This window comes from Dipodomys merriami, unplaced genomic scaffold (genome assembly GCF_024711535.1).
Source record: "Dipodomys merriami isolate MVZ:Mamm:240054 unplaced genomic scaffold, mDipMer1.0.p SCAF_177, whole genome shotgun sequence".
Classification (NCBI taxonomy): Eukaryota; Metazoa; Chordata; class Mammalia; order Rodentia; family Heteromyidae; genus Dipodomys; species Dipodomys merriami.
Genome location: NW_027203126.1, coordinates 588294 through 611232, shown reverse-complemented (window position 1 = coordinate 611232; position 22939 = coordinate 588294). Strand labels below are relative to the sequence as shown.

Sequence of the window (22939 nt, the reverse complement as noted above, 5' to 3'; positions counted from 1 at the left end):
ACCTGAGGCAAAATCCCCACTGTGGAGCTGGAACCTGGCCTGGCTGTGTGACCCCGGGCTGGTCACTTCAAGTCTCTGAGCCTTGGCTTCTTGCTAACCACCCCCCTACCTCCAAGGGTGCCGGGCATCTTCCCACAGGGCGCTCAGGCAGGCTCTCTGCAGTCAGAACAAATGCTGGGCTTCCTGGGCTGTGGTGCGTGTGCGCTGGGCACCGGCCAGGAAGATGGCCTGGCAGCTCCACGCAGGGCCACACTGGAGCTTGGGAAGCCCGCAGCTCGCTAGGAAGTGATGTGCTGGGGTGTGGCGGGAGGGGCCGGCCCTCTGCTGTGCCCTGGGGGCTGCAGGCCAGTGTGGGCTAAGGGTGGCTCCGGTGTCCCAGAGGGAGGGCAGGCAGGAGGGAGGGAAGGAGGGAGGGCGGGCAGGCGGAGCAAGAATGAAAACAAGAGCTGCAAAGCAAGCAGACAGCTGAGACACCATCTGTGTTTTCCTTTTTTTTTTTCTTTCTCTTCCTTTTTAAAACAATATAGTGCGGACCGCACTTCTCACAGTAGAATATAATGGTCAATTTTAGTATAAAAAAACATTCTCAGAGATTTGTAAATGCACTTAGTGCTGGAACAGGCCTTGGAGAGATACAGTACCGCTTCTGGAGCGCCAGGGGCCTGGGCTCGGGGACCTGTTGGGGCCCCCACTTCTCTTCCCCATGATAGTAAGGGCCAGGCCCTGCGGGTGACTTGTTGGATTGGGGCTCATCCCCCCACTGGCTCCTGGGCAACACACACGCACACACCAGAGACCTTGGGATGGGTCTGTTCGCAGGCCCATCGCAGCTCCTGGCGCTGCGTGCGAGTGGGAAAATGGTGCCCTTCCTCAAGATGCGGAAAGTTGTAATAAATACACAAGTCTAGGATGTACGTGGCGTCTCCTCAGACAACATGCCCTGTGCAGTGCACTGCGCGCACAACTGTGCAGCAGCCCTGGGGGCGGGGGGGGGGGAGAGGGAGGGGGGAAGGCATTGGTCCCGGGATGATTCTGTTAGGAATGGGAGAGTCTGAGGAAGAGCAACGGGGGAACTGGAGTCCTCCTGGGCATCAGCTTCTGGGGGACGAGTGGTCTTCATCTGGATTGGTTGGGGGGGGTGATCTCCTGTCCGCTCCAGGAGGCAAAGGGCTTGCAGGGGACCCCGGTGTGACTCTCACCTGACGGAGCCCCACTTTCACTGACATCCACCCCAGACCCAGGAAGCAGCGCTCCTGTGGCTGCGTGGCCTCCCTCCCTGCCCGTGTCACTGGCTGTGTCTGGGCCCTCCTGGGCCAGGCAGCCACTGGGGCAGGAGGAGCTTGGTGGGGGAGGCCCCTGTGTGCGCCACTGCTGCGGCAGCCAGCCCCGCTTCCCCGGGGGCACGCACAGGCGCGGAGCAGGGCTGCATGCCCCTGGGGGCTGCCCGCCCTGTTCTACGCTGCCCTCCTGGCACCCTGCCCGTGTGTCCACGCGTGCTCCGGGCGGCCTTATCTGTAGACAGGCAGGCGGATGTGGGCGTGCTGGTGGTCGAGCAGCCGCGGCACGGCCACGGTCTCGTAGCCCTTGCCCAGCATCTGCTCCTTGATGCAGGGCGGCCGGATGTCGTTGATGAGATACTCCAGCGACTGCAGGCTGCTGCTCAGCACGGACGTGTTGCACACGCTCTTGCTGGGCAGGCCTGTGAGCGTGGCCACCCCCGAGCCCAGCTCAGTCACCGCCACGGCCGCCGCAGGGTTGTAGCAGTCGCTGGTGGGCGTCACGAGCACGCTGTTCCAGGGGGCTGTGAAGTACTGGCCCATGGTGAAGCCGGGCGGCAGCCCCACGCCGCAGTGGAGGGGCGACCCGCCGGCCCGCTCGTAGCCCCGCCCACCGCAGGCCTCGGGGGACTTGCTGGCCACCGTGCCCCCGCCGTAGGCACGCAGCGGCTGGGGTGGCGGCGGAGGGGGCTTTTGGGGCCACAGCAGGTAATCCAGGCCGCTGTCTGTGTACCCCGCAGGCTTGGTGGCTCCAGCCAGCGTCAGGGCTGGCGTGGCTCCCTGGCCCAGCTCCGCTCCTTTCCGGCAATCGGGCAGCCCGGCTGTGGCGGAGTAGGCCATGCTGGGGAAACTGGGCACCGGGCCGTGCTTGGCTGGGCTGGGGTGGGGGACAGCCACGCCCTGGCAGGTGGCGGGTGCAGCACCTGGGGCCTGGCACTGCTGGTTGAGCTGGTAGAGGATGCTGTGGATGGAGGGCAGGTTGGAAGGCGGCAGCGGCAGGCCCCGGCCGGGCAGGGGGATGACGGAGGTGGCGGTGGCGGCTGCAGGCAGGCCGGGCGGCGGGGCGGGGGCCTCGGGTGGCTTGGGATAGGCCAGGGACCCCAGAGTGCTGGGTGCCGGGTAGGGCGCGATGCCCACCTGCACAGTGGCCGGCGACAGCTTGGTCCGCTTGCCCTCAGCGTTCTTGAGGACGCTTTTGGTGGGCCCGGTGGGGGCCGCTGTGCTGGAGGAGGAGACGGCGGCCTTGACGATGGCCAGCAGGCCCTGGTAGCCGGCAGCATGCTGCGGGTAGGGGCTGTAGCGCTGGGTGCTCGTGTCGTAGCCGTTGACCGTGCGGCTCAGGTGCTTGTGCTGCGGCACCCGGATGTTGGTGGGAAAGATCTTGATGGACAGCGGGCTGTTGGCCACCTTCTCCGCATAGGCGTCCAGCTCGGCCGGACTCGGGTAGCGGGAGGAATGCATGGAGCTGGCCACCGACTCGCCTACAGGGACAAAGGCACAGGTTACCGCTGACCCGGTGGCCACACACCCAGCCGCCCAGCTCCCTGCTTTCTTCCTCCTTCCTTTCTTCCCATTTCCAAAGTGTCTGCTAGGACCGAGGGGCTGGCAGAGGATGGCGGAGCCAGTTTTCCAACCCATGGAGCGCTGAGGGAGAGACTTCACTACTCAACCTCAGTTTCCTCATGGGTAGAGAGGTGGGGGGGGGGTAATGGCGATGGGGTGGGTCACAGGCTGTTTGAGTTTGTTTAGATGCCTTCCCCTCTGCCCTCAGAGGAAGGGGTGAGGACGCAGGCCTCTGCCAGCCTCCTCCCCCTCCCTGCCCCCCACTTTGGGGGCTCACAGCCTGTGAGAGGGAGGTGCGGGCAGCCTCGGGGCTGGGGAGCCCGCCCGCTAGGACATCTTGCTGCTGGTGAGGTGAGGGGGAGAGGAGGAAGGGGAGAGGTGTGCAGAAGCTGACTTCCAGCAGTGGGCAGGGCCAGACGGGAGAATCTCTGTAATGACGCAGGACGTGAGCAGGTGCCAGAGCAGCTTGTGGAGAGGGACCCAGGAGGTGAATAGGAGCCTTGGGTGGGCGCGGGCAGTGCGGAACATGTGTGTGTCACCACTGGGAATGGACGCATGCATCCAGCAGTTGGGGTCCTGACGCTCTGAACATCCCACACGCCAGCAAGCTCGGCCAGGTGAGATGCCCTGTGCACACTGCATCACCCCCAGGCCAGCGGCCTCCATCCTTCTGCCCTGACCAGGGCTGGGAGGTGAGCGCAGGGTGGGCCCGGGCCTGACCCCTGCCTGGGGCAACCCCCTCCCTCCTAAGTGGTCTAAAATAAACTCGGTGTGGAGAATGGAAATGTCACTTTGGCCAATGGGGGAATCTTTCTCTGAGATTGGATTTAAACTACATTATACAAGCAATTTCATGGGCACTTAGCGCCGCTTGGAGAGTCCCGCAGAAAAGGGACCCGCTCTTCATTTGCCAGCCATAAATCAGCAGTTGCTATAATGAGCACAAAAATGTCACTTTTATGCAATTTTACAGATGAACAAAACTGGTGAAATTAGCTGTGGTAACCTACTAGACTCAGCAAAAGCAGCTGCCGGGAGGGGGAAAAAAATCTCTGTGTATTTTCGTCCCTCTTAAACTCTCTTCCCAAGCAAGTTCTGCCATTGTGGTGTGAAAACGCATTTGTCCCCGCCATTATACTTCATTCCTAGTTTATCTTGAGTAGCCAATGAGCCACCAACTGTGAAAATGATTAAATCTACAAAATCTATCTAATGGATGGAATAAATTAGGTGTTTAAAACCTTAAAAAGGAGGAAAGAAACCAATGCCCGCCTGCTCCCTGCACCCATCCACTGATAAAGGGGTGAACCCCCCAATCTGGTCAGCAGACCTCCTCGAGGGCAGTCAGCTTTTGTAGCGGTGTTAGAAGATGGTGACATTTGGTGACCACCTGGCAGGTGCCAGCCTTTGTGCGCACCGGTAACCGGCATGGGCGCAGCCTCCACTTTAGGGACAAGGAATCGGGCCATGGCATTTGGTGTCTGGCCTCTGAGACCTTCCTGCCCTCAGTGATCTTTATTTTAGGGGACACAAACACTTCACAGACAAGCTGGCCTAGAACTCACAACTTGTTTCAGCCTCCTGAGTATGAAGCCTCTGCTGTAAGTCCAGATGGCCCTAGACCTTTGGCTTTAGTTTTCAGATTGGATCTTGTGCTTTTGCCTGGGGTAGTCCTTGAACTGCAGTCCTCCTTACCTCCGTATGGTGAGTACAGGGATTACAGGCCTGCACCTCTATGTTTGGCCTGCAGCGTTCGTGCTCAGCATGATTCTTGGCTCCTAGGACCCACACAAGGAGGACTGAACATCCTGGCCCAAAGAGAGACTGGGGTTCCTCCTGGCTCATTCTCTGGGGTCTCTTGCTCTGAGATTGAGGCCTGGTAGAGATGGACACAGGCCTAGCCCTGGCCACAGCCTCTGACAGACTGAGCAGAGCCACCCAGCTAAGCTGTTCCCAAGTTCCAGGCTGCACAGGCCCCCTGGGAGGCACTGAGGAGAGGGAAGCTCAGCAGATGGTGGAGAGGGTCAGACACCCTCCATCTGCCGTCAGGTCACTGTCACCCCAACCCAGGCAGGGCCAGCTCGTACTCCTTGTGAGTGGAATCAGGTGCACTGCGCAGGGCTCAGCGTTCCCAGTGTGTGTGTATGTGCCAAATGTGAGGTGTGCATGGGCATCAGCGTTCCTGGCTCTGGACCTGGGCTGGTTACAGAGCCCCTGTACGTCTCTGACTTCTGCCTGTTCCCCGAAGATCGCTGCCATGGCCCACGGCCTGCCTGCTGCACAGCAGCAGGGGGTGTGGTTGGAGGTGGGTTTCCTGGCAGGGGCAAGGATGGGACAGAGTAGAGGGCAACTGGCACAAGGTCCAGCCTGGATGCTGTTCCCTCCCCGTCCACCCTCACTGCTCCAGCTGGGTGCCGTCCCCACATGGGTTTCAGTCCATCAGCAGAAACCACGCTGCTGTTGGCTTGTCCTTACCCACCAGACTGGGATTCCTTGCGTGTGCACTGCTGGGCACACACATTCTTGAACAGATGCTCAAGAATGCAGTACTGAATGAATGGCGAGGCTGTGGCTGCAGGGATTAGCGTCTGCCAGTCCTGTGGCTGGGAGCGGAGCTTTCCCCAGTCTCTCCAGTGTGCCCTGGGTCCTTCCTCGAGGTCCTAGAGACACGAAGCACCAGGATGTCTGCCCTCCTGGGCCCACGCACCTCTAGGGGAAGGAGGCTACGCCAACCCCACACGAGAAGCATGGGCAACGGCTTGGAAATGTGTCCGCTGATCGCAATCTTGTTTCTACCGTGCGGAAATGTCCCAGCGGCTCTCGTGGCCTCCACCTGCGGGTGTCTCCGTGGCCCCATCACAGTGAGCGTGTCCACCACCAGGGACATCACAGCAGGGCACCGTCCTGTCCTGGCACTGAGCGTAATGAATGGCTGCTTGTCGCTAGTCTGGAGTCAGGAAGAGCAGGGAGGTGGCCTGAGTGGCGGGGTGAAAGGTGCCTGGTTTGGACTTGATAGTCAGTGGGGGAGGGAGGGAAAGGGAAGCCTGCGGCAGCTAAGGGACGTGGGAGCGGGTGCGGGTGCCAGGGTGCGTGCTGGGAAGCGGTCGGGGTGAGAGAGGGCAGAGCAAAGGCGGCCCGCTGTGGGACCTGGCTGTGCACCACACCTGCTGAGGAAGGGCCGGCAGAGGCACCAGGCGGCCTTGAGAATGTGGGAGAGGAGGATCCCAGGCTCACTGCCCCCCCTCAGCCCTGTCTCTCTCCTTCGCTGCACCACGCCTTGTTTAATGACAGCGGGGGCCCACCCTGGAAAGGACTGTGGGCTGGAGGATGACAAGTTTTACTTCTTTGCTTCTCTGCAATTGCCAGTGGCCAGCCATGGACACCAGTGGGCTGGGATGAGGGAGGGTGTGCAGGTCCGCTCTGCTGGAGTCCCCTGCAGGGAGCCTGGGGAGGGGCCCCATCCATCCCCACCGCGTCTGCTGACCCTCCCTGGCTCCCATGGCCTGCCCTACACGGGGTGGGCTTGGGGCTGAGGGAAGGCACTGGCAGCCCCGCAGCACCTCGGGGTGGAGACAGTGGAGTCCGAGTCCCTGCCGTCCACCTGGGGGCTGCTGCTCACACTGGCGTGCTCACGTGCTGGGTGACCCTCTTCCACCCACCCACCCAGACGCAGGCTCTCCCGACCCTCCAGGTCTCAGCTGACATGCCCCCCAAAAGAAAGACAGCTCCCTTGCACCCCAGCTGCGCACTGACTTGTCTCCTAGCCTTTGAGGGCAGATGCTGCTCTTCTTGCCATCCTGACACTACATAGAAGTGTGGCACCACGCAATGGGTGCTCTGGGACTGGCGTGGGAATGGAAGAGTGCCAAGGCCTTGTGGAAGCTGGGGTCTTAGGTCACATGTCCGGGGGACCAGGCATCAAGCCAGGGCTAACCACTGCCTACCAGGGTTACACAGGCAGGGCTGAGGCGGGCCAAGGAGGGTGAGGACTCACGTATGCGGGCCGGGGGCTCCCACTCCAGGAGCTGGCCTGCCCACCCCACCGCGCCCAGGCTGGATCCGTCTCCATCCACCGCAGCCCCCATCAAAGGCTTGTCAGCACATTTAAAAGGCTGGCGAGAAGTGCCGGGCAAATCGTCGCTGCCATTAAGTTAATGTTATGGGCCTTTTACAGGTGCGTTAAATAGACGCAGTTATTAACGAGTATATTAAACCAATTAAAACCAGCCCTTTGAGTGGGGTTTAATGCCGCCTCAGGGACACATGGGAGCGGCCCTGGCCACACTGCTGCCTTCTAGAAGCAGTGAGGGGGTGGGGGGGAGGAAGGGAGAGCTGGGGGAGGGGTTCCTTCTTCTGCAGGGACCAGAAGTGAGAAGCAGAGACTGGCCCAGAGTCAGGCTGCAGGCTGACCTTGAGCGCGGGTGCCGGGGCAGGACCCTCCAGAGCTCTGTGCTGCGGCAGGCACTGCACAGTCCTGCTCAGCTAGGAGGGGGTGGGGGCAGCCACCCCAGGCCTCCCTGGGGAGGCTGGCGTCTGCAGTGGGAAAGGCCCGTCCGGTCAGGTGACTGGGCAGTACACAGAGGCAGCGGGGACAGCGGGGCCGACTCCCCCACCCTGTGAGGCCATGCTGGGGCTGGCTGGCCCCACTAGCCCAGCAGATCGCCGTGTGGAGAGGGCGCACCTGCCCCACCTCCCCGACCGACTGGGAGTGGGGAGCAGCAGATTTGGAACTGGGCTGGTGGCTCCAGGGCCTCCTCCCCATGGCCTTGCAGAGCCAGGATCCCACAGGCCGCCCTGCGACCCCAGGTAGGGTGTGTGTGTGTGTGTGTGTGTGTGTGTGTGTGTGTGTGTGTGTGTGTGTGTGTGTGTGTGTGTGTGTGTGTGTGTGTGTGTGTGTGTGTGTGTGTGTGTGTGTGTGTGTGTGTGTGTGTGTGTGTGTGTGTGTGTGTGTGTGTGTGTGTGTGTGTGTGTGTGTGTGTGTGTCCAGGCCGCCCTGCGACCCCAGGTAGGGTGTGTGTGTGTGTGTGTGTGTGTGTGTGTGTGTGTGTGTGTGTGTGTGTGTGTGTGTGTGTGTGTGTGTGTGTGTGTGTGTCCAGGGCTGCGACCCCAGGTAGGGTGTGTGTGTGTGTGTGTGTGTGTGTGTGTGTGTGTGTGTGTGTGTGTGTGTGTGTGTGTGTGTGTGTGTGTGTGTGTGTGTGTGTGTGTGTGTGTGTGTGTGTGTGTGTGTCCAGGGCTGCCTCAGGACAGAAGGGGCCCCCCACCCCAAGAGAAGCCCACATCTGCATTCCTCTTCACTGTGACACTCCGCCCTTGGAGGTGGCAGCCTTCTGAATGCTCAATTAACGTGACACTAATTAGCTGGTGGCACCAGCAGAATCCCTAATGAGGTCGCTTAGGAGGGGGTGGGGAGGGCTGGGCCTCCACTGGGAGGGACATGGAGCAGCAGCGCCTTGCTGGCCACCCCAGGGACCTGGACCTGCCCTGACCCCTGACCTCGGGAGTTGAGGGGAGGACTAGGGCTGGTATGAAGCCAGAGCCCTCTTACCAGCTGGGTGCATGGCTCTGTGGCCTGTTCCCAGGGGAAGGAGGTTAAGATGAAATGAGAGAATGCAAGTGGGAAGGCTCTGCAGCAAAGGCTGCGCTCCCTGCTTCTGGCTCCTTGCTTCTGGCTTCTGCGTTATGGGACAGGGATTATGCATGGGGGTCTCTTAAGACTTTTCTGCCCTGGCTGGATTCAAAACTTGATCTTCTGATCTCGGCATACTAAGTAGCTAGGATTACAGGTGTGAGCTATCATTAAGTACCCAGCTGGTCCATTTATTTCCATTTTAAACTGTATATTATACTTAGATGAAATGGACAAATTCCTAGGCATAAACTACCCAAAAACTGGCATAAGAAACAGGAAATCTGAATAAAATAGACTTAAGAGGCTAAAATAAATTGAAATATTACCCACAATGCAAAGCCCTAGCCAGGATTCTATCAAGCATTTAAGTAACACTAGGGCTTCCAAAACACTTCCAGAAAGAGGAGGGAACACTTCTAAAGTGATTCTGTAAGGTTAGTATTATTACCTTATAATAAAACTAAAGATATTTCTCTCCTATAGACCACTATAGACCCATGTCCTTTATGAATAAAGGAGGGGGAAAAAATCATGAAAATACCGGCAAACCAAATCCAGTGACAAAAAGGTCTAGATAGTGCGACCACAGGGACTTGCCTAAGGAACACAAGGTTGATTCAATGTTTAAAAAAAAAAAAAATTACCATCACAGACTTAACAATGGGCAATGTTCACCCAACCCCAACCATTTTAGTGGACACAGAAAAGTGTTTGCCCTCCATATCCTTTCAGGATAAACTATTGAACACAACACGAACAATCCACAGATGACTTTTACATAATAGTCAAAGACTAAATGCTTTCTCTCCATAATGAGAAATAAGACAAAGATGTCAGCTCTTCAACCAACTGAGGGAGGCTTCAAATGCCAGGGCACACAGGAAAAGAAAGACATTCATTTTAGAAAGGCACAGATGACCCCCCCAAAAAATACGAGAACAAACCAGCTGTACAAGGTCACAGGATATAAAATCAAGATACAAAAACCAATTGTAGGGGCTGGAAAGGTGGCTCAGCGGTAGAGTGCTTGCCTTGCAAGTATGAGGCCCTGGGTTCGATTCCTCAGCACCATATAAACAGAAAAAGCCGGAAGTGGCGCTGTGGCTCCAGTGGTAGAACACTAGCCTTGAGCTGAAGAGCTGAGGGACAGCGCCCAGGCCCAGAGTTCAAGCCCCATGACTGGCAAAAAAAAAAAAAAAATTGTATTTCTATACATTTACACTAAACATCAAAAACAAATTAAGGCAACAATTCTGAGAAGCTTGGCATGGTGGTAGCAGCCTGTAATCCCAACACTTAGGAGGCTGAGGAAGGAGGATCCCAAGTTCCAGGTCAGCTTGGGTGACAAGAGTGGAACTCCTCCTCCAAAATAACCAGACCCCCCCCCCAAAAAGCTGGGTGCTGGTGGTTCACGCCTGTAATCCTAGCTAATCAAGAGGCTGAGAAATGAAGATCACGCTCAAAGCCAGCTTAGACAGAAAAGTCTGTGAGACTTTTATCTCCAATTAACCACCAAAAAGCCAGAAATGGAGCTTCAGCTTAAGTGGTAGAGTAGTAGCTTTGAGCCAAAAAGTTCAGGGACTATGCCCAGGTCTTGAGTTCAAGTTCTAGGACCGGCAAATCCACCCATCCACCCACAAGATGCTAGCAAACCTTAACTATTAGGCAGGTGCAAATATAAACCACAGTGAGATCCACTAAAATAGTTATCATCAAAAAGGCAGAGGGAAGAAAGTGTTGGAAAAGGGGTAAAGAAACTAGAATTCAATTTCAGTAGGGAAATAAATAGTACAGCCACTCCGGGCTACAGCTTGGTACTTGCTCAAAAAGTTCAGCAGTGGAAAAAAAAAAAAAAAAGGTCAGCAGTGACTCTGTGATCCAGAAATTCTGCTCATAGATAGGGACAATACCCACAAGACATAAAAACCTCTATGCTCCCCCCCGGGTCTTTGACATCATCCTCACAGATGGCCAGGGCTGGTCTCCCCCACCTTTTCCTTATAGAAGTGGGAACACAAACCCCCAGAGGTGACTCGTGCATGACGATGTTGTCCATAGCCTGGTTGAGACCTAGCTTCCTTGGGGGAAAATGGCACGGCCTGAAGCTGAGGACCAGCCCTCCCTGCCTTGGTTCTGCCTGGGGCACTGCGGGACTAGAGGTCTCTATCACCCAAGAATCTCATCCAAAAGGAAGGGGGGAGTCCCTCGGCTCAGCGTCCAGGCACTGACCGGCAGCACAGTGCCGGATTCAATTTGCTTATCTCCCTTCCTGCCTCCCTCTTTCCTGTGTTCTTCAATTACAAATGGAGTCAGTGTCTTTTCCAATAAGTGCAGAGATGTGAAAGGATCTGTGCGGGCAGAGGCGGAGGGGCGGGGGCGGGGGGGAGGAGAAGGAGGTCATCTGTGGTGGCCCTGTGCACTCCACAGTTCCGGCTGTGGAGCAGAGAGGAAGCCCCTGTCATCAAACCCAGCTCTTGCCTCCAGCCAGCTGGCAGTGGGGGGCAAGGCAGGCGGCCATGGCAGCTGCACAGCCACCCAAGGTGAAATAGCATGGCCCCTGAAGCGATGAGGCCCTCCTGAGGCATCTGTACACAGAAAGTCATGCACAACGATGTTCCAAATCAGGGTCTGGGGCTCATGCCTGTAGTCCAAGCTGCTCAGAAGGCTAAGATCTGAGTATTTGGATTCAATGCCAGCTTGGGCAGAAAGTCTGAAACTCTCATCTCCAATTAACCAGCAGAATGCCCGAAGTAGAGGCTCAAGGTACGGTAGAGTGCCAGCCTTGAGCAAAAAACTCTTCAGACAGCACCCAGGCCCTGAGTTCAAGCCAGTGTGTGCTGGCGCACGTGCGCGCGCGCGCGCACACACACACACACACACACACACACACACACACACACACACACACACACACACACACACACACACACACACACACACACACACACACACACACACACACACACACACACACACACACACACACACACACACACACACACACGGTATTTGGAGTGGCAAGAAACGAGAAACAACCTTTACATCCCTGTCAAAGAGGTAGAGGTTAGGTGTGTTGGTCTTTATCTGTGCAGTGGAATACAATACGCGGCTGCTGCACCAGGGTGAGCAAATGAGTTGTCTAGGCTGCCAGTAGCAGCAGAAGCCAGGTGAGGCTGAGAGGAGCAACAGAGAAAAGTGCTACTGCTGAAGTCAGGGAGCCAGCAGTGCCCACACCCCAAACGGAGGGACACACAAGTATAGAACCTAAGCAAATGTATTAAAAATGAAGGCAAGGGAAAGCACAAGCAAAGTCATGTGATGGTTGACAAAAGACACGTTTCATTCATGAGAGGATTGTAGCCACAGAAGAGGTGTTTACAGCCCAGTGTTTCATCATGAAGGAATAACAGTGAACAATTGTTTCTGTAGAGCAAAAGCACAAAGCAGATATATAACAGTAGAAGGGAAAACCTTATTGTCAAAGCAGAGAGGAAAGTGACACAGTAAGTGCTGAACACAGAGAGAAAAGGAAAATGGAAAGGAAGTAAGGACTTGGCAGGCTTAGCAGAGGGTATTGGAGAAGACAAGTGGGGTACAGCCAGTATACGCCTAACTGGAGATCCCGAAGAAGGAAACTAAAAGAACCCCAGCTTTGGATTTGGGTGCTCAATGAACAGGGTACCCAGTTCCAGGGAAAGAAAGACTCCAACAGGTAAGCCACACAATACAACACATCCTGTGAAAGTAACTGGACGTGAGAGAGTCAGGAAAAGTCAGCTTCCACTTCTCCATGGAAACATGCAACATTAGAAGAGGGTAGGAGGCTGTGAAATGCTGAAGGAATCAACTGACCCATGAATTCCCTTTTTAACTGTTCAAGTGGAAAGGCAACAGACAGACCATGGGGAAATGTGCAGGAGTCTCAGGTGTATAATTTACCTGAGGCCGCCCAGCAGTGCCCAAAAGGGCCAGCATCAGATGATGCAACCTAAGGCCAAAGAGCTGGTGTTGAGCCAGTACTGCCCTTACTCACTGAGGAGACTGAAACAGGTGGGGACTGTGTGGATGTAGCCGGATGCTATCAGCCCTAGAATACAGCCGTGATATCACTGACAATGGAAGGGAGGAGGAGGGATAGCAGGGGATGGTACAAATCCACTGGTGTTCTCATCTTCAATGTCAGATGACAGAGGTTTGAAAATACAAAGTCAACTCCAAGAGAATATAAAGAATGAAATATTGAGTTTGGTGCTGGCGACTCATGCCTATAATCCTAGCTACGCAGGAGGCTTAGATCTGAGGATCAGTGTTCAAAACCAGCCTGGGTAAGACTTTTATCACCAATTAACCACCAGAAAACAAGAAGTGGAGCAGTGGCTCAATGTGGTAGGGCACTAGCCTTGAATGAAAGAGCTCAGGGACAGTGCCCAGGCCCTGACTTCAAGCCCCACGACTGACCAAAAATAAAAGAATGGAACACTGTAATTTAATCAATTTGTTTGTCTCTGGGAATTTTGTTTATTGTAGGCCAGGTGCCAATGGCTAATGTCCATAATTCTAGCTGCTCAGGAGACTTGAGATCTAAGGACTACAGTTCAAATCCAGCCAAGGCAGGAAAGTCCCTGAGACTCTTATCTCCAATTAACCATCAAAAAGTTGGAAGTGAAGCTGTGGCTTGAGTGGTAGAGCACTAGCCTTTAGAACAAAAGTTTAGAGAGTGCCCAGGCTGCGAGTTCAAGTCCTGGGACACACACACACACACACACGCACGCACGCACGCACGCACGCACGCACGCACGCACGCACGCACGCACGCACGCGCTCTCTGTGGGGCCATTCACAGAGAGTCAGAAGGAGTCAGATGATTTAATTCTCTGATTGATCAAGATTATGGCCTTGTGGGGCTGGGAAGGTGGCTCAGTGGTAGAGCGCTTGCCTTGCATGCCTGAGGCCCTAGGTTCGATTCCTCAGCACCACATAAGCAAAAAGAAAAAAGCCGGAAGTGGCGCTGTGGCTCAAGTGGTAGAGCGCTAGCCTTGAGCTGAAGAGCTGAGGGACAGCGCCCAGGCCCAGAGTTCAGGCCCCACGACCGGACCCAAAAAAAAAAAAAAAAATGAAGTGATCAGAGACTTCAGAGTCTTAAAGTTTTTTCTTACAAAAAAATTATTCCTAGCTACTTGGGAGACAGAGATTGGAAGGATCATGGTTCAAGGACAGGTTGGTTCAAAAGAAACCATCTCAATGAGAAAGCTGGGCGCTGGTGGAATGCACTTGTCATGCTAGCTACATGAAAGGTGCAGCGTGGGAGGGATGATCACAGTCCATGGCAGCTGAGGCAAGAAAAGCAAAATCTTACCTGAAAACAACAACTAAAGCAAAAAGGCTGGGGGCATGGCTAGAGTGGTAGAATACTTGCCTAACAGGCTCTAAACCTTGAATTTAAACCTTGGAACTTACCTGTACCCGTGCCCCCCCTCTCCCAAAATCAGGCCAGGTTTACACCTGCAATCCTAGCTACTCAGGAGGCTGAAATCAGAGGACTGAGGTTCAAAGTCAGCCTGGAAAGGAAAAGTCCACGAGCCTCTCAAAAAACAGAGGTGGGGGGCTGGGAAGGTGGCTCAGTGGTAGAGCACTTGCCTTGCATGCTCGAGGCCCTGGGTTCGATTCCTCAGCACCACATAAGCAAAAAAGCAAAAAAGCCGGAAGTGGTACTGTGGCTCAAGTGGTAGAGCGCTAGCCTTGAGCTGAAGAGCTGAGGGACAGTGCCCAGGCCCAGAGTTCAGACCCCACGACCGGACCCAAAAAAAAAAAAAAAAAAAAAAAAAAAAACAGAGGTGGAACTGTGGCGCAAGTAGTAGAGTGCCAGCCTTGAGCACAAAGAGGCTCAGAGACCACGGCCAAGCCCTGAGTTCAAGCCCTATGACCACCACCACCAACAACAATAAGCAGTGCAATAATTTAAAAATAGCTATTGCAGAAGAAATAGCATCATCAGAGAGCCACCAGGTACCCCCAAATAAACAGCCTAGCCTAGACAACTTTGTGGGAAAAGCCACTAGCCTTTAGAAACATAACTCCAATTGTATTTAAACTGTTCCATGGCACAGAAGAAAAAGGGAACAAAACCTGCCATACTAGGAGTGGTGGTATACACACTCAAGAGGCTAAGGAAGGATACAGGGTTCAAGACCAGCCTGGCCTACATATTGAGACAATCCTCAAGAATAAATAAATGTCTGCTTTTTCCTTGCCAGTCTTGGGGCCTGAACTATGGGCGTGGGCTCTGAATCTGAGCCTCTCTGTGCTCAGCTAGCACTCTACCACTTCCAACTTTTCTGTTTATGTGGTACTGAGGAATCGAACCCAGGACTTCACGCATGCTAGGCAAGCGCTCTAAAACTAAGCCACATTCCCAACCCCAAGTCTCTACTCTTTTTGGCAAGCACTCTACCACTGAGCCTCCTTCTCTGCCCCCCAGGCCTCTACTCTTGAACACACATGGAAAGTTACCACAGTGCACTTCTACATGTGCCGAAGCACATTGGTCATCTACAGAAACATGTTGTCATGTTGTCATTTGAGATGCCGCCTGGACTCCCATTTGGGGGGAGGAATTTACTTGAGAAAGAATGACTGGTGAGGAGACTAGAGTTAGTCAGACTTGTATATTTAGCTGTTCCTTTGTTAAAAACAAAGTAAGTCCAGGCACCAGTGGCTCACGCCTGTAATCCTAAACTACATTCCCAGTCCTAAATTAATAAATTTCTTAAAAAATAAAAAAAAGAAAAGAACCATCTTTCTGATGAAATTGGAACAAAAATTCTATAGAAAATAACAGAAAATTCAGGAAGTCATGCCCCATATCTCAGTGGGGTTCAATCAAGAAAGCAAAGATGGTTCAATACAAAGGAATCTATTGTCATTCATATTAAGGGATTGTAGGAAAGAAACCATATACTTCTTTTCATAAACACTAGAAAGTAATTTGGTCAAGGTCAACATCCTCCTTAATAAAACAAGAACAGATGGGAGACTTATGTAACCCAATAAAACACCGCCCCAAAGCCAGCATTTCCTTAATGGAAAAATATAGAAGCTATTATCACCATTATTATTTTCATTGTTCCAAGGACAGTAGCCTACTCTATTAACAAAAAAAAAAAATTAAGGTATAAAACAAAGTAGGAAAGAAAATTATCCTTTGCAGTGATAACTGGAAAACCCCAGAGACAAAATAAAAAAAACCATTTACAGACAATAAAAGAACTCAGTGAGGTGCAGAAGTTAATAGCCTTCATAGAGACAACCTCCATTTACAGAAGAAAACACTTACCAAAACTAGCTCAGCTACCTAGAAGTGAACTTAACCCAAAACATGCAAGACTTAAATGAAATGAATGTTAAGATGTTCCTGAGGGACACAAAAGGAAGTCTGACACCGGGCACTGGTGCTCACACCTGTCATCCTAGCTACTTAAGAGGCTGAGAGCTAAGGATCACAGTTTGAAGCCAGATTGGGGAAGAAAAGTCCCCGTGAGACTGTAATCTCCAATTAGCCACTCAAAAACCAGAAGTAGAGCTGTGGCTCAAGTAGTAGAGTGCTAGAGTTGAGCACAAAGAGGCTCAGGGACAGTGCCCAAGCCCTGAGTTCAAGCCCCACAACAAACAACAAAAAGAAAAACAAGAAAATGAGATATCTTCCTAGGTTCTAGATTCATCTGTAAGTGTAATACAAACCCTGTAAAAACAAAACAAAACCGTAAGTGAGATTTTTGGTCTTATCTAGGTAAGATGATTCTATAGTGCAGATGGCAAAATAAAAAGCAGCCAAGAAAGTTTTGGGATGGGGAAGGAAGAAGCTCCATCCAGTATAGAAGCATGCTGCAATACAAATGAACCTTGACAAACATGCTGACAGCAGTCCAGAAGGGAGAAACCTACAGAGAAGGAAGGGGCTATGTCAATGGATATGGGCTGCTGCTTGTTAAAATTGACCATCGTGCTAGGTGACAGTGGCTCATGCTACTCAGGATGCTGAGATCTGATGATCATGGTTTGAGACCAGCCTGGACTGTACAAAGTCCAAGAGACTCATCTCCAACCAACCAGCAAAAAGCTGGGCTGCTGCCAGGTACCAGTGGCTCACGCCTGTAATCCTAGCTACTCAAGAGGCTGAGATCTGAGGACTGGGGTTCAAAGCCAGCCCAGGTAGGAAAGTCCCTGAGACACTTATGTCCAATTAAATCCTAGAAAACCAGAAGTGGCGCTGTGGCTCAAAATGGTAGAGTGTTAGCCTTGAGTGAAAGAGTTCAGGGATAGTACCCAGACCCTGAGTTCAACCCCATGACTGACCAAAAAGAAAAAAAACTTGGAGGCATGGTTCCAGTGCAAAAGTGCCAGCCAAGAAAGAAAGCCAAGCAAAAGCATGAGGCCATGGCAAAAAAAATCCATCCATCCATATCCATATATATATATATATATATATGTATGTATGTATGTATAGTGACAGCTGCACTGTTTGTGAATCTATTGTAAATCATTATTAATACTTGTAATAGGTTACTGGTATGCAAATTATAACTCAAAAGCCATAACACTACAATAATTGAAACAGGCTAGGATGTGGTGGCCCATGTCTATAATCCCACACTTAGGAAGCTTAGGCAGGAAGATCTGAAGTTCCAGGCCAACCTTACCCCATATGCCAGAAAAATTACAAAATTGAAATCATAGTTTTAAGATACATAAAAAGCTGGAGAGATGCTGGGAAAGTGGCTCAGTGGTAGAGTGCTTGCCTTGCATGCATGAGGCCCTAGGTTCGATTCATCAGCACCACATAAGCAGAAAAAGCCAGAAGTGGCACTGTGGCTCAAGTGGTAGAGTGCTGGCCTTGAGCTGAAAAGCTGAGAGACAGCCGCCCAGGCCCAGAGTTCTGGCCCCATGACTGAAAAAAAAAAAAATTTAAAAAGCTGGAGAAACCTTTAGAAATATACAAAGCATATATGTGTTTTTAAAAACCATAAAGAGAACTGGATTAATCCCTAGGGGAATTTTTTCCTTAAAAGAGGAGTAAGGGCCGGGCGCCGGTAGCTCACGCCTTAATTCTAGCTATTCAGGAGTCTGAGATCTGAGGATCGAGGTTCAAAGCCAGCCCGGGCAAGAAAGACCCTGAAACTCTTATCTCTAATCAACCACCAGAAAACTGGAAGTGGCACTGTGGCTCAAGTGGTAGAGCGATAGCCTTGAGCCGAAGAGCTGAGGGACAGCACCCAGACCCAGAGTTCAAACCCCCCCCCAAAAAAAAGAAGAGTAAGGGAGGGGTTGGGAAGGTGGCTCAGTAGTAGAGAGCTTGCCTTGCATGCATGAGGCCCTGGGTTCGATTCCTCAGCACCACATAAGCATTAAAAGCTGGAAGTGGCGCTGTGGCTCAAGTGGTAGAGTGCTAGCCTTGAGCTGAAGAGCTGAGGGACAGCACCTAGGCCCAGAGTTCAGGCCCCACGACCACCACCATCAAAAACAACAACAAAAAAGAACAAGGGAAGGGATGATATTGTCCAAAAAGAAATGTACTTTTTATCTGACTTACATAACTGTAACCCCTCTGTATATCACCTTTATAATAACAATACAATTTTTTTTTTTTGGGTCCGGTCGTGGGGCCCTGAACTCTGGGCCTGGGCGCTGTGCCTCAGCTCCTTCAGCTCAAGGCTAGCACTCTACTACTTGAGCCACAGCGCCACTTCTGGCTTTTTTCTTTTTCCTTATGTGGCGCTGAGGAATCGAACCCAGGGCCTCATGCATGCAAGGCAAGTGCTCTACCACTGAGCCACCTTCCCAGCCCCAACAATACAATTTTTTAAAACTATCCTGAACAGTTAAAAAAAAAATCAGCCTGAGGAAATACTTTCTAAGTATGGTGCAAAAAATCTAAAGGCCAGAAAAGAAATACTGAGAAATCTCACCAACTAAAATTCCTCCAATGGCAGAACCAAAGGACAAGCAAACCAACTGGGAAAAACCTGTGCAGTTCATGACAGATAGAGGTCTAACTTCCATCACATACAAACGGCTCCTCCAAGTCAATAAGAGACAAATTCTACCCAATTGGGGGAAAAAAAGGACCACAGAAGTAGATTATTCAAAGAAAAAACAAATGGTTTACACGAGAAAAGATGCTCAAACTCAGTCATTTTAAACAAAGATGACCGTGGTCCTGTTCTCTCTGCTCAGGTAAGCAGAGCATGGTGTGACAGCATCTGTGTGGGGAGCAGACCCCCTGTCCCCCCCCCCGTGTGGTGGCATGTCTCTCTCAAGAGGTTGGGCTTACATCAATGAAGATTACAATGCACACATCTTTGACCCAGAATTTCTACTTCTAGAGAGACAGCCTGCAGTTTCTCCACACACTGTGACACAGACAGGGTTCACTGCTGCAGGGCTTGTAAGAGCAACAGGTTGGGTACAGTCTCAACTTAGAGGGACTGTTCAAATAAATTATGGCTCATCCTTGCTAGGGCCAGCCAGGTGGTAAGAGCACAAGGACAGTCCTAGAAACTGGCACAGGGGATTTACTTTAAAGTGACAAAGTGAGGGGCAGGACTGTGTAACATAAGCATGGACACATGTCTGCTGGGACACCCATTAAACATCTCCTGGGTGGCCACATACGATGCTGACCCATGGGCTGCTTTCATCTGCATACCCCTTCCTTCCTCAGCAATATGGGCCAAGCATGTTACCTTGTATAAAGATAAACAAATACTCAAAAGAAGCCACAGCGTCAGCATAATGATAAACAGCCAGTGATCCTGGGCTGTAGGCCAGAAGCCCAAGGGAGGGAGAGGCAGAGACTGGTACACTGGAGATGGACGTCAACCTCAACCAATAGCTACAGCAGCAGCCCAGGCCTGTGCCAGCAGAGCCTCAGATTTCTCCTCAAAGACACCAGAAAAACATGTTAATGCACACCTCCCTATTTCTAAACATTTCCATGTACTTTGGTCAACTTTCCTTTTGAGAGAGCGAGCAAGGGGTGAAATTGTCCAAAAAGAAATGTACTCTTTACCTGGCTTATGTAATCCCTTTGTACATCACTTTTATGACCATTAAAAACAGTCAGTGAAACTTCCTTTTGAAGGCTCCAAGATAGCGAAAAATTGTCAGGGGTCAGGGGGATGCTGATGCCATGGTCACAGAAGACAGAGCCTGGGAGGCCACCAAGTCTGACCCTAATCTGACATGGTAAAAGCCACGCCTGAAGGAAGGGTATGCCTACATCCCCCCCGTCCCTGAGGCCCTGGGCCAGATCCCATGCAGAATCCTGCTCTGGGCCGATGCATGAAATGAAGGTAAGCCAGGCAACCAGGGCCTGGGCAGAGAGAACCACAGAGCACACACTTCACCACATGACACATCCACATCGTGGTAGAGACTCGCAGGGGTGAGTGGCTTTCCCGGGGGCACCTGCCCTGTGGACTCAGAGCAGCGGGTGGGGGAGGAGGGAGCTGGAAGGGCCCACTCACATTTGCGCAGCTCCAGGCTCTTGCTTGGGCAGGCCAGGTGTTGACCCGGGGGGTTCTGGGTCCTCTGCAGACAGGCCAGCATGGCTGAACTGGGGGTCCCCGGTGTAGTGCGCTCAGTGGCAGGGTCCCTGTCAGGAGGAAAGTGAGATGCATGTCACTCACGGCTGCACATCCTCCCCAGGACCATGCTTTTCAAAGCAGACCTCCCATCTTCTGCCTCTGTCAGATGAGGAGACCGAGGCCCAGGCAGAGCTCGTCCAAGGTGTCACAGGAAGCGAGAGCAGATGGCCCATTTAGCGTGTGGGATGCCTCCTCCAGGGGTTGCTCTGGTACCCTTAGATCAACTCAGGCTTCACCCTCCCATGTCCCAAGACAGACTGCCCTGGCTGGGGAGGACACCGCTCTCTGATCATCCTATGAGTAGATCAAGAGGGGGAAGGCCGCCTCTGGTGATCTATGCAGTCTATACTGGGGTCCCCATTTCCTTGAGTGCTGGTCTGGCCTCTGCCTGTGGTGGCGATGTCAGGCCCTGCTCCCTGTCAAGTAGGCTTTGGGAGGTGAAGGCACATTCCTGGGGCCCAAAGCCCTTGAGCAGGGACAGGACAGACTTGCCTTGGAGGCTACCTTGAGAGGGTGGGGGCTTCCCAGCTCGGCCCCTTCCTCTCTCCAGGCCACAGAGAAGGTGGGTCCAGGTATGAGCTCAACTCTAGAGACCCTGCAGTCCACCCCTCTGTGAGCACTGCAGCCCAGCCCACCCTATCCCTGCACCAGGCTGGTCACCTCCGTCCTCCTGTGTTGTTCTGAAAGGAGAAAAGGGGGGTGCGGGGGGGGGGGACGGTGTGTTTAAAGGGAAGAAAGGGAAGTTATTCAATACTAAACAGGTGTCTGGAGCTCTGAATCCTGCCGCTTTCTTCTAATAATGAAGTATTCATGAGGAAAAGCCTTTTTTCACTACTTTCTTAAGATACTAATTTCACAACAAGCTCCTTGTTACGGTGCAATTATTCCAATCTTGTATTTCCCAGAGATGGCGGCAGCCTCCCGTCTGTCCTGGTCTCTCAGTAAATGAAAGACAATCACGTAACCACCTTTCATTATGCTCTATTTTACTTTCAGCAAAGGTACCCTGAAAGAAATGATTTCCTCTGAAAGGGACTTTTATTCAGTTTCAAAACCAATTTTCTCCTATTACTGTCTCAAAAAAGAGAGAGAGTGAGAGAGGGAAGGGGGAATGGATGTGGGGGAGGGTGGGTGATTCTCTTCCCCTCCCCCCAGTCGCCAGCCTTAACACAGCGAGGTGATAAACGCTGCAGTATCCACTTCCCAGCTCTGATTTCTGGCAATTTTAAAATATGCCATTACAATCAGGCAGAAATTATACAGTTTAAGGAGGGAGTGAAGTGGGGCTTACAACAAGGATGCAAGTCCTTGACTTCAGAATGCAGTGCGGCTCCTGGGGGGCCTGGGATGGGAGCCGGGGGGGGGGGGGAGGGCAGGGGGCAGGCTGGGCTCAGGCTGATGCCACCACATCCCTGGAGGTCGGCCACAGCAGAGCACGTGGGCTCCCTCCACCCCGACACCCTGCCAGCACACGCTCAGGACGTGTGGTATACATATACCTGTGGCACACTTGTGCCTGCTGCCCCCCGGCATGCACACACAGTGTTCAGGGCCCCGTAACTGGTACGCGCTGCGAGGTGAGAGGTTCTGTGCCCAGGCTCCCTGGCCGTGCCTCCCTCCCCATCTGTTCCAGAGCAGAGTCCTCCTCTTGTCACCCTGATGTGGAGGGTGGGGGAGAGCTGCATGCCCCTTCCCTCCACAGGTGAATAGCTAGGCCAGAGGAGGTGGTGGTGTGCCTGGGGCCCCAGTAGGCAGTGGCCAGGAGGTACGAGGGAGGTCACAGGGGCATCTTAGGCTTGAGACTGAGCCGCCCCCCTTCCAGCGTGACCTTAGGGGGAGGCAGACTTCCCTTCTCTGGCCTATGGAAGTCATTCCAAGATCCCTCTGACCCTCACCCCCACCTTCAGCAGGTGCAGGGAGCCAGAAGTCCAGCCCATCTCCAGGGCTCCAGTTCCCGATGGCCACCCATCCTGCCATGCTTGGACTTGGTGTTGGGAGAGGGCAGGCTGCCGGCGCTGGAGCCCTGTCAAGTCCCCAAGCTGCCTCCCCAGGGGTCTGGTCTCTAATTCAGGTACCCAGGTCATCTGGGAGCCAAGGGAGCCACCTGATTGAGCTCAGGACAGCAGGGTTTTCAGAGGAGATAGTGTCCAAGGCAAGGCCTCCGCTCAGCTTCTCCAGGACAGCCTACCTAGATTGTTCTGTTCCTCACCTCTGGAAAGCAGGAGGTCAAAACTGCCCTGTAGCCTGAGACTGTCTGCACTGGGAGAGGAGTGAGTTTTCTTTCTTTACCCTCCAATTCCCCTAGCTCCCTGCCCAGCGTTCTAGGACCCCCTATCCTGCCACTGGATGCAGCTGGGGGTGGGGCAGGGGTCTAGCATGTGGCAGGGCCTGCCACACACCAATGGAGAGTGGACCCGCCCCTCCCTCGGTTCCCAGATTATGCCCATCACCTACAAACAAAACACACTAGGCTCTGTCCTTGACCTTCTTTCTGGCCTCAAAACAGAACCCAACCTTCTGAGCCTTTGCCTGGAGGTCCTACCCCTCATCTCATATTGCTCCCTCTGGTCCTTCCTCTGCCAGCTGCCTCAAGCCTTTGCATGTGCTGTGAAATCCCCTGCTCCCTGCTCGTAGTGCTGCCCAGCAAGATCCCTCTTCAAGCTGGACTCAGTATCCCCATCCCCTGCTTATACCACTGTGACTGCCAATTTCCATGTCTGCCTCTTCCCTCTGGACTATACATTTCTTAGAGGTGAGGACCATATCTTATTTCTCTCTCTCCAATGTTGGCAAAGAACAGTCACTTAATAAATAGGCACTGGATGAAA

The 22939-nt window shown here is 52.9% G+C and overlaps 1 protein-coding gene across 5 annotated transcripts in view; it reads right to left on the bottom strand.

The window, feature by feature from the left end:
• Positions 1-488: 488 nt before the first annotated feature.
• LOC138829830 (protein FAM222A) overlaps positions 489-22939 on the bottom strand; it is a 129484-nt gene continuing 107033 nt past the window's right edge. For 2 of the 5 annotated variants that reach the window (XM_070026369.1, XM_070026368.1), the window contains exons 2-3: positions 19992-20119; positions 489-2758 (exon numbers count right to left, since the gene is read on the bottom strand). In XM_070026369.1, the coding sequence (XP_069882470.1) occupies positions 1509-2758; positions 19992-20073 (1332 nt within the window). In that variant the 5' untranslated portion in view covers positions 20074-20119 and the 3' untranslated portion in view covers positions 489-1508. Of the gene's footprint in view, positions 2759-5315; positions 5525-5547; positions 5788-19991; positions 20120-22939 lie in introns of those variants that run through there. The other 3 variants (XM_070026367.1, XM_070026371.1, XM_070026370.1) reach the window with 3 other exon arrangements.